The sequence below is a fragment of the Lutra lutra genome, chromosome 15 (genome assembly GCF_902655055.1).
Source record: "Lutra lutra chromosome 15, mLutLut1.2, whole genome shotgun sequence".
In the NCBI taxonomy this organism is placed as follows: domain Eukaryota; kingdom Metazoa; phylum Chordata; class Mammalia; order Carnivora; family Mustelidae; genus Lutra; species Lutra lutra.
In genome coordinates this window covers 18623608-18634847 of record NC_062292.1, presented here as the reverse complement: position 1 = coordinate 18634847, position 11240 = coordinate 18623608, and the positions used below count along the sequence as shown (strand labels likewise).

At 53.0% G+C, this 11240-nt stretch overlaps 1 protein-coding gene across 2 annotated transcripts; it reads left to right on the top strand.

Moving 5' to 3' along the window:
• The first annotated feature begins 5478 nt into the window (after positions 1 to 5478).
• Positions 5479 to 10306, top strand: RGS16 (regulator of G protein signaling 16). Of its 2 annotated transcripts, none has more exons than XM_047705561.1 (5): positions 5479 to 5660; positions 6627 to 6737; positions 7521 to 7582; positions 7868 to 8034; positions 9439 to 10306. In XM_047705561.1, the coding sequence occupies exons 1-5, from the start codon at positions 5617 to 5619 to the stop codon at positions 9658 to 9660; spliced, it is 606 nt and encodes a 201-aa protein (XP_047561517.1). In that variant the 5' UTR covers positions 5479 to 5616; the 3' UTR covers positions 9661 to 10306. The 2 variants fall into 2 exon arrangements, with proteins under 2 accessions (XP_047561517.1, XP_047561516.1); XM_047705560.1 differs by having other exon boundaries at positions 5480 to 5660; positions 7518 to 7582.
• Positions 10307 to 11240: the final 934 nt, after the last annotated feature.

Below are 11240 nucleotides of genomic sequence, written 5' to 3'. Positions count from 1 at the left end.
CCCCAACCCGGGGGGCTTGTTTCCCGCCTGGAAAGAGACCCATTCCAGCATGCAGCACCTGCCAGACTTTCTAGTTCTGGAATCCAAAAGTCCTCACTCAGCCTGGGAAGGAGCAGGGAGCTGGAATTGTAAACAACACCTTTCAGTGATGTGCAGATCCCAGACCTCCCTTTTTGTGCCTCTGCTCTCTCAACCTAAGTGGTTCCTTGGGGCCTTGAAAAATTATTAAATGACGGGCGCCTGGGTGGCTCAGTGGGTTAAGCCTCTGCCTTCGGCTCAGGTCATGATCTCAGGGTCTTGGGATCGAGGCCCGCATCGGGCTCTCTGCTCAGCGGGGAGCCTGATTTCTCCTCTCTCTCTCTCTGCCTGCCTCTCTGCCTGCTTGTGATCTCTCTCTCTCTGTTTCAAATAAATAAATAAAATCTTAAAAATAAAATAAAATAAAAATTATTAAATGAGAAAAATTCACATTGCGATAAATGTGTTTCTATATCTCAGGGAGTGGAAGTGCAGTGCTCTCAGGAAGGGACATTCATGACAGAAGTGAACAAAGGGATGAGGAGAGAGGGCGAGAAAGGGGAAGACATTTAGACATCCAGGGTGCTTGAGTACTCCTATTTTCAGTCTTAGGATGAGACAGGGCTCATTCGTTGTCGTGAATTTAGTTGGTATTTTCGGGAATGCATCAAAATGATGGCAGAAGCATTTGTAGCTGAGAGCGGAGGCAGCAAGGGACGAGTGTGCAGACAGGCCGGGGACAGGCGTGCTGTGCAGGGGACACTGGGCACTGGCAGTCACGGAGAATTCAGGAGTTGGAGGCGGGCTAGCTGTTACGATTTGCGTTGAATCAAGCTTCCCGTCTAGCCAACATTTATTTAGAACACACTCCGAACTGCGTGTGACGCTACGGGCTGAAGAAGAAAAGGTGACCAAGGGAATGGTCCCTACCCTCCAGGAGCTCCTAAGCAAACAGGCTGGACATCAAAATTAGCCCTCAAAATTAAGTTAAAAAGTTAAGAAGAGTCAACACTGGTCCCATGGTTCTAAGAATAAGAATAGGGGTTGCCTCTGATGGGGGCTAGGGAGGACGGGCTAGGGAGGACGGGCTGGAAGGAGCAGGAAGGACATTTCTTTTAAACAAGTAGTACAATCGCTTCTCGGCCTTTTGGCTAAGATCAAGTGTAGTAAACAAGTAAACAGAGAGGAAAGGGATATTTGGGCCAAGAGAACCTCAGGCTCAGGGCTTTGTATGTGCAAGACGGGGTGGAGCCTGCCAACTGCCAAGTTTGGTGGGGATTTAGGGTAAAAAGATGATGGATATGACATCAGGTGATCAGAGCCATCTATGCCATACAGAGGAGTCTAGACATGCTCCTCTAAGCCATGGGTACCACTGACAATTTTTAGCCTCCTCCCCAAGTGGCTGAGGCTGCCCTGTCTTGGAAGCTAGGGGTTGGTGGCCTGGCTAGGGAGAGAAAAGCAGGCCTCCCAAACTCCCATTCCCAACAGGAGGGAGGAAAGAGGAAGAGAATAGGGAGAAGCATAAAACAGCCATCACAGTGAGATGTACCCAGTGCGCTGAAGGATTATGGGGGTGGGGGTGAGGGGTGAGGGAAGCAATTGTTTCTTGTATCCAGGCTGAATTCCTGCAACTCCTCCCCCTGCCCAGGAGGGACAGTCCCTGGAGTTTTTGTCGTGACCCTCCAGGATGATGGTCCCTCTTTCCCGTCTTCAGGAGGGATCTCTCTCTTTCATGAGCTGCCTCACGATATGTGTTGCTCCTGCTGTTTTTTTTGCTTCTATCAAACAGTGACATCCAGGTGTGCAACCTACACGCCTGAGAGCCTCTGCTGTATATAGGGAATTCCTAAGTCTTTGTGCACCGCCAAACTACAACTGGCTTTCGTTGCTATTTCTCCCACGTGGAGCATCCTCCTTCCTACCTGTCCGGCATGTTCCGGATGTATTCCATCCTGCTCAAATCCCACTCACTTGTCGTTCGACATGGCAGACCCTCCCTGATCTCGCCCCTTCCAGGACTTCCGTTGCAACTCCTGCCAATAACTTCCTTTCACCTCTCCTTCCCCGTCATGCTAGCTCCGTTTCCTCCGCGAGGAGGAAATAGAAGGTCATTAAACTCAGCAAAGAGCCTAAAAGCTGTGTGATTTCCCCACCGGCTAGGGAACATAATAAATTCTTAATAAATATTTATCAGTGGATCGATGATTGAATTGGGAACATCCAGACCCCCTGTGGGGGACCATCCGTGCCAAATCAGAAGTCGAGAAAGTGTATCCATTTCCCCTGACCCTTTTCAGGAGCTAAAGGTCCTCCCTGGACTTCCACTCGGGGGAGAGCATGGGGCTGGGGCTGGGGTGGATGGAGCAGCAGAGGCAGGTGGAGGGCAGTGTGGCTGGGATGTCATGGGATAGTTAATCCTGATCTCAGATGACCCAGGCTGTGGAGCTGTGTCCCCACACCCTCCATGAAACACAGCACAGCTGTGCAGCGAGTGCTGGGCAAAAAAACGAGGTCAGGTTCATGTCAAAGCCAGTGCGGCTCACAGGTGGGCTCAATTTGCTGGATTCACAGCAACTGTCGAGTCATTACCGAAATTGCAGATGTGAACCAGCCTACCTGCTGGGGAGAGAATTTGGGATATATTGTGAACTTCAAAAAGTTTCTGCCTGGAAACCAAAGGAGTAACCATGGCAACCGGGAGGCAGGTTGAACTCAGAAAGGGCTCTTCCTCTTGAGCCCAGAGCTTTGTGCTCTTGGATTGGATGTGCTTTGTCTCTCTTGCCTCTTTTGCTTTCTTTGTCCAGTGGGAGAAAGCACCAGCTCAGGAATCTGGAGAGCTGGTCCTGATTCAGCTCTTTTCCGATCCAGGGCACTTAAGTGAGGGTACCTTAGGCACTGGCTGTTGTGTTGTCTGCAAAATGGAAATTAAAAGGCTCCTCTGGCTTATTCACAGGGATGCAGATGGAACAGGAAGGTTTAGGGAGATTCTGAGCATAATCACGATTTTTGTTGTGCTGTGGCCATGTCTGGGCTGATTCCAACATGACACTCCTGAGGGCAGGAACCGGCATTCGCTTCGCTTCATCCATAAACTTGTTTTCGTCGCTTGAAGAGAAGCTGTCTCAGACACCACCCACGTCTCCACCTGGCAGCTGCACAATACAGTCGTGCCCCGGCCCCTGAGGAGCCCAGGTGACACAGGAGGTCTCTCCTCAGCGGACCCATGCCTCCAGAGAACATCCTGCTGGTGGGGCAGTGGGCTGCTTCCTTGTGTGGATGGAGGATTATGCTGAGAAACACAGATGTTCAAAAGGCGTCCTTCCATTGCCTGGTTGCACACCAAAACCCTTGCCCTCTCCCTGCTCTAGGCCAACCTAGTTGTGGCCTCGTGAGAAAGGAAGAAGACGGGGGTGGGGGTGGGAGGTGGATCACTGGCACCCGGTATGGGGCTGCCAATGTGTGAGCTTCTCCGCACCGGCCTTGTCTATGAACCCACTGGCAGGTTGGGGAAAGGTTTGACACTCCTCTTCAGGGTACATTATGTTTTTGATGAACGGAGTCACCTTCTGCAGGCCCTGGGTTAACTAGAGAATCTGCCTTGACAGATAACCCCACACGTTGCTCTGATTTGGGCCTCTTTTGCTCAACTACTATCTCCAGGCCTTCCTGTCCCCTCCCCCTTTGTGGTTTCAACCTTTCCTTCCCCGACCAGCTTTTCTGGGCTGTCTCACCCAGCTGTCTAAGCTGGGGATCTCTTCTCTTATCTCTCTTTCTCTATTCTGACCCTTTATTTCAAGGCTTTGCTGGAGAACTGCAACTCCTAGATGGCCCTCATGAAATAAAAACCTAAATTCCAAGAGATACAAAAAACATACTACTTTTCCTTATTGTCTAGCAATTCTTGTGTCCCTAGCAAGTAAGTCTGAGAGCTAACATTTATTGAGTACTAACTATGTGCTCGGCACTGATCTAAGCATCTTACTGGGGATGTTGGGGTACACGACCATCATCCCCTGTTCAGGACCTCAGCCCTCACTGTCCAACCTATTGTCTGCTGTAGGCTGTCAGCACAGTCCCTCTGGCCTTAACAGAGGGGGTTGCCTTGCTTAAGATTAAGCCACGTTCTTGGGACAACCACATCCAATGAATGGCCAATGCGTACAAAGGCCCTGGGGCCAACTGCATTCTCTGTTGCAGCAACCTGGCATTTAACTCTTCCCTCTGAGCAACCCTGTTTCTCTCACTCTCTCTCTGGTCTGAGAACTCTCCCCAGCAAGACTCTGCCTCAGGGCAACTCTTTCCCATCTCCTGGGGAACTCAAACTAAGAATTAACGTAATCCTCACATCTTTATGAAATAGGTGTATCATATGTTCATCTTAGAGATAAGGAAACCGAGGCAAAGAAAGATTAGGAAGTTTGCCCAAGGTCTCCTATCAGTAGGTGGTGGAGCCATGACTGGAAACCTGGAAATCCAGCTCTGGACTCCACACTCTAAACCTCACAGACAACTTCATTAATAGTAATCCCAAGGGAGAACTGAGGGGGAACGGTGGGAGGCGAGGGGAGCTGCAAGGCCTTTATGGGAAGGTGTGAGAGGGAGGGCATTTCTTACCTTGACCTCAGAGATAACGACACTGAACTAGCTGCTGCTTAAACCCAGGATCATTCATCAGTTTACAGAGGTGTGGGGATTCTAATTTTGGCCGGGAGGGCAGTGGAAAAAGCGTAGTAAATTCGTATTTGAATTCTGGTGTAACACTAATTGCGTAACGCTGAGCAAATTATTTAACCCGACTCTTAGCAAAGATGCCTGGCACACAGATGCTCAAGAAAGCGTCCGGCCCCGCCCCCACCCCACCCCCGGCCATTGGTCTGCTAATTCTAACCCTCTGATCTTGGGTAAGTCTCTAACTTTCTGACTGCGTTTCTTCCTCTCCGAAACGGAGGAGATGAGATGACGAGCTGCGGTAAAGGGCTTCCTCAGCCCCACGAGCATGAAGGAGCACAGTAAAGGGTAGTAATCAGTGTGATCCCGACGCCGCCTTGCGCGGCTTGCGCCTTCCGCTCCCGTCGGTGCGGCCCGGGCAGGTTCGGGCGCAGGCTGCGATCCCCACGGTGCGTGCCTCACCGGCTCGCCACCCCCTACACAAATCCGCCCGCTGCCGCTGAGCTGGTTTTCTGATTTTACTAGAGGCGGACGGGTTTTTTTCCTACTACACTGAGTGGGCGCTTCTCGGGCCGTGTGACTTCCCCGCCGCTTCTCCTTCCGCGCGCCGGTGCAGCCCGGAGGAGAGGGCAGCCGCGTGCGCCCAGCTGGGGGCAAGTTGCGGGCGCCCCGCCCCGTCGAGCTCCCGGGCCCCGCCTCCACATCCCCACTCGCCGTCCCGCTCTCCGATTGGTCGGCAGCGCTCAGCCCCGCCCTGCTCCCGCCGAGGGAATAAAAGCCGCGGGGGTAGCGGTGAGTCCGCGCGTGCAACCCGATAAAGCTAAGAAGCCTTGGATAGTGCCAGCCGCTGGCCCTGGTCCTCGTTCGCCGTGACCGCTGGAGCCCGTCACCATCCTCCCCGCGACGTGCTGCCCCGAACCCGCAGCCATGTGCCGGACCTTGGCCGCCTTCCCCACCACCTGCCTGGAGAGGTAAGAGGAGCTTGTCCGTGGGTCTTCCAGCTGCCGGCAGCAAGTCCAAGTCCCACCAGTCCTTAGGGAGTAGAGGGACAGGCTTGGGGACCGGGCGGGCAGGAGAATGGGACTCTAGTGACTTGAGTGGAGAGGCAGAGGTCACCTTGGTTCCAGGTTTTCAGATGCCTCCTTTAGAGTCTTAGAGCTGCGACGGGCCAAGAGAAGGGAGAAGGAAGAACCGCGGGAAGCAAAGGAATCACTGCTCTCTGTCATTCCCCGTCTTCTGAGGAGTGGCAGTCCTCAGCTGACCTGCCGAAGACGGGGCTGCAGAAGAGCTCAGTGGCACCGGCAGGCGGAACTCCCTTTTCTAGTTTCTTCAGCACTCGGTTTTCATTCTATTTGTGTGCCGGGAATCCCATTCACAGCTCAGGTCTAGGAGCGAGGTCTGTCTGGGCCCTGAGAAGGCAGGGGGGTGTTTTTTTTGGCGGGGGGGAGGGTGGCGGCGGCGGGGGGACCCGGTGAGGAATGCGCCCACTTCCCAAGGAGCTACTGAACCACGTCTGGTCCTTGCTGGAGCTGGTGGCTGGGAAGGAAAAGATGAAGAAGGTGAAAGCAGGAATCAATTTCCACACAGTTCCCAAGATATTCATGATAAGCCTAGAGGGTGCGGAACTGCCTTCTGCTCACCAACAGCCACAAAGATAGAGCAGTGTGGCTTAAGTGGGGAAAAGCCCACGTGTGCTGTGCTCTAAACTCCTAAAGTTTAAGTCCTACTGAGAAACAGCTAAAGGATTACTTTCATTGTTCTGGGTTGGTGATATTAAGAGAGAAGCAGAGTTTAAGCCCTGGAAACAGCTGAAGTTTCCCAGGGACCCTTGAGGCTGGAATGAGGGGACACCAGCCTAAAGTCTTTGGGACCCCATACACCTTTTTGCCCTGGCTGAATCAGTGTAGGATCCTGCATGTTCCTGCTTTGTCTTCCAGAGCCAAAGAGTTCAAGACACGGCTGGGGATCTTTCTTCACAAATCAGAGCTGGGCTCTGATACTGGGAGCGTTGGCAAGTTTGAGTGGAGCAGCAAACACAGCAAAGAGGGGTAAGCCCCACTAGCCGGCCTAGGGCCCTGGAGGGGAGGGAGCCAGATTTCGGGAAAGAGCCACAAGAAAGAAAATACAAGGAGAAATTAGGACATGAATGGTGGGCCTTGGTGACCCCTTCCAGGAGATTTTAGTGAAGATTCCTGCTGGTCTGGCATGGGTGACTGGATAGGGGGCGCCTGGGTTCTGAGGTCACCGACAGACCAGGGCTGTCTAGTTTCCAGACAGGGTCGGAATATCTAGTTACCAGACTCCCCCACCTGGAGATGTCATTGTCCATGCAGCCAGGGCTAGGACAGGGTCTGCGAACACTTGAGGCTTTTCAGTCAATGACTCTTCCTCCATTAGTGTGCACTCTGCCTACAAGCCCTTTCACATGAACACCAGTGTTCAATCGCCAGGTGCTGCTCTGGTCTCTGGCGTTATGGGTAGAGTTCATCTCTCTCCCTGAGGCCCTGCTTTTCATGAGGGAAGCGTAGAAAACAAAGTTCAGAGTCAGAGGAAGAGAAAAATTTTTGGACAGCAAAGAGACCATCTTAGAGTTATTTACTGAGGGGCAGAAGGTCCTTGAATTTGGTTTCTTGTTACTGAACTGTGCTCTAGAAAAATACCTATAGCCTCAATTAAGAGTTCGAGAAGTCAGCTCCAATAATCACCCGGCGATGTGAATCCTACAACTTCCATCGGAGTTCCGGATAGGATTTATGCTATGCATTACTGTGCTGGTTTTTTTCAAAATGAAAATCTTGGCTTTTCTTTTTTCTCTTTTTCTTTTTTAGCAGAAACTTCTCAGAAGATGTGCTGGGGTGGAAAGAGTCATTTGACTTGCTACTGAGCAGTAAAAGTGAGTAGGACCCTGTTGTGTCTGTCTGTGGATGGCACATGTGTACCCATGTGCTTTGGAGCCAGCCTGAGGGATGCTGAAAAGCGTGGGCAAAATAATAGTCGTAGTAATAATAATAATGATCCCCTAGTGTGCCAGCCTCTGTTCAGAACACAAAGGCAGGTCCTTGTTCAAGAAAATTACATCCTAAAAATAGAACCATTAACCACAATTGCCGTCTTTCTTCTTTTATTCCCTGCTGTCCCGCTGTCTGACCTGTCTCTCCCTCTCTCCCCTCAACCCCAGATGGAGTGGCCGCTTTCCACGCCTTCCTGAAGACGGAGTTCAGCGAGGAGAACCTGGAGTTCTGGCTGGCCTGCGAGGAGTTTAAGAAGCTCCGGTCGGCCACCAAGCTGGCCTCCCGGGCTCACAGGATCTTTGAGGAGTTCATCCGCAGCGAAGCTCCTAAGGAGGTCAGAGCCTCAGCAGGTTTCGGGGCTCCTCCAGACCCTGGCTGCCCCTTCCCCGCCGAGGACTGGGGCTGGGGGCGGTCTGGTGGGGGAAGGGTTGACTTTAGAGAGCGATCTTATGTGGCACAGGGCTGAATGGTCTTCCGTGGCCGGAGACTAGGAGAGCCAGGCGCCCTGCGACTCCTGGCTGCTGTCACCCTCAGACTCGCTGAGCGGGGCTGGAGGGCTTGGCAGGGAGGGGTTCTGGCTTCTGTCCATACCCACTTTTGCAGAGAGGCTCAAAACACACGAGCGGAGAGACGGGTCAACCTGGGGACCTCGTGTGACCCGGTTCCGTCTCCTGACTGAACCTGCCTCTGGCTGGCTGGTCCGTGGGTGGTGAATTTTTGCCCGTCCCCCCGGTCTTGGCTGCCTGCCACCAGCGTTTGGCAAAGCGCGTGGGGCCACCTTGTGGAGAGAGACTAGAAATGCCTTGCTTTTGTAGCCTTCTCTGTATTTTTCTGAGCACTTTTAATTTTTTTCTCGTTATTCCATAAAGACTTATTGAGCACCAATTACATGCAAGGCACGGTTATAGTCACTGGGGACATAGCCGGGACAAGAAGTCTCTACTATTGAGAGAAGATGACAATAACCGATTAAATGAGTAAATAACATGTCAGGTGACGGCACGTGTTCTGACCCAAGCAAACAGGATTTGAAAGGGAGCCCTGGAGTACAGGGTGGCCGGATGTGAGGTCTTTTTGTTTTACAAAGGGAAGTGAGGGGTGGGCCAGCCCATTAGGTGACAAAGGAACAGATGCACAGAAGAAGGGAGGGAAGAACATTGCAACACAGGAAATGGCAAATGCAAAAGCCAGCAGGAAGGGGGCCCGAGTGGAGCTCAGAGAGTGAGGGAGACAGAGTAGGAGAGGTCAGACCAGGGGGCAGGGGGCCAGATGTGGGCCCAGCACACACGCTGGCTTTTCCTCTGAATGACACAGGAGGACAGCCCTGCTGCTGGCAACCTGACTTGAGTTTTCCGAGGTTTACTCTAACCGCTGGCTAGGGAACCGGCCACAGGCATGAGGGTGGAGGAGAGAGACCAGTTAGCAGGCTCTGGCATTAACCTGAGGAGAGAGGCGACGGAGAACTGAGCCAGGACTGTCCGAAGGCAGGGAGGAAAAGGCGTTAGCTCTGTATACATTCTTCATACATCCTTGATAACTTTGGAAGATCGGAGGGCGGATCCTGCGTCCAATTGCACGGACGGGCCCAGAGTTGAAAAGCCAGTTAATGGTCAACTCAGGAGACCCCAGATTCCTGGTTCAGGCCCATCACCCTCCCCCCTCCCCAACCCCGTGGCCCTCTGGACCCCTTGCCTGGCCCACCTTCCCCTCACCCACATGCTTGCCTTCCTTCCCACAGGTGAACATAGACCACGAGACCAGGGAGCTGACCAGGATGAACCTGCAGGCTGCCACGGCCACGTGCTTTGACGTGGCTCAGGGGAAGACTCGCACCCTGATGGAGAAGGACTCCTATCCACGCTTCCTGAAGTCCCCTGCTTACCGGGACCTGGTGGCCCAAGCCTCGGCCACCTCTGCCTCTCTGGCCAGCAGCAGCCACGCAGAGCCCCTGCACACCTGAGTCTCATGGTGGGGAGGGAGGGAGCCAGCCCAGGGGGAGAGGTGGAGTCACCCGTCCCTAAGGCAGATTCCACCAAGCAAGCTAGAGGACAGTGAAGAAAAAAGCCCATTGGCAGCCTGTTTTGGAAGCGGCCTCTCCTCCAGATACTGTGGGACTGGGCTCCGTGCACGAGAGGGCCCCCTCCACCCCCACTTCCAGGACCAGCGGATAAGGGCCGAAGATGAGGGTCTCGTGGGGCTCTCTGGGGAAAGGAAAGGCGGCGTAGGAGTTATCCTTGCTCTTGTCGTTCTCCACCGGGCAAGAATTATTCCAGGGTGGACTGGGAAACACGGATAAAGGAAACTTGAAAAGGAGAGCAGGACAGCCAGACCAGCTCTTCCTTCGGGGAGGAGCTGACTCCGGCTACATCCTGTTTTCCTAGTTGCCGGGTGCCCGGGCCCAGGAGGGAGCTGCGGATGCGGTGCCTTCCCACTCTGCCCTCCTCACCTGCCTCCAGGCTGCCTGGGGCTCCCTTAGCTTGCCCTTCCCCACATTTGTGTCCAGCCTCATGGTCTTTGCAAGGCCAGAGAACAATTTGACACTTGCCCAAAATTAGATTTTTTTTTTTTAATACCTTGAAAACTGGCCTTTTGAGCCCCTTTCCACATCAGTAGAGAGCCTGGAAAAGGGGCCATTGTGCTCCTGTGAAATTAATCTTGGTGCTCTTGGTGACCTTTGCAGGCGGTCCCTGGCCCTGTGCTTGAAGCAAGATCCATCTGTGAGTAGGGCCTGATGTGGGGGGGCGGTGTGCCCTCGCCTGGCCCCATGCTGCCCTAGACCATAGAGCCCATGAGGCGGAAGGTGTGGGGCCTCTCAGTGAGCGGCTAGTTCAGCTCTTGGGCTCTGCAGTATGGAATGAGAAAGAAAAGGATCCTAAGAAATCTCTTCGCAGTTCCCAAAAGTTCCGTTGAAATCAAGCCAGCATTTTTTCTGGGTGAGAGAACAGGGAAAGAGAGATGCCCAGAATGGAAGGGGAACCTTATGTTTCCTTCCTGTGGATGTGAGGTGCACTTACTGGAGTGTTGGGGGAAGTTGGACCAGGGACCACGGTGGCCCTTGGAAGACAGAAGCCAGGGGTGCAGCTGGAGAGAGAGGCTGCTTGGAAGAACCCGACTGGGGTGGGGGCGGGGAATGAGGACCTGTTTGTCACCTCAGGGCAACCCCAAACACGCATTTTCCTGGTGGAGCCCGGGCCCAGGAACTGAATGAACCAGGCGGCCCCCTTCGACCCCAGGAAAAGCAACACTGTTCTCTCTACGCTCTGAGCTCCTCCAGGAGAAAATTATTTAAGTATAATGTGTTGTTGGTTTTGTGACAATTGTCATAGCATATTATTTTTATTACTGTTGTGTTGTTGGTGTTGTTATTTATTATTGTAATTTCAGTTTTGCCTCTGTTGGAGAATCTCAGCGGGAGCTGGCAGCCTGTCTCCCTCTCCACCAGACTCTACCTCTGAACGAGCTGGGAACCTCTTAGCGCCTGTCAGGGACTCCTCACTGTTTAACTATTTATTTATTGTTGACAATGGAGCTGGTTTCCTA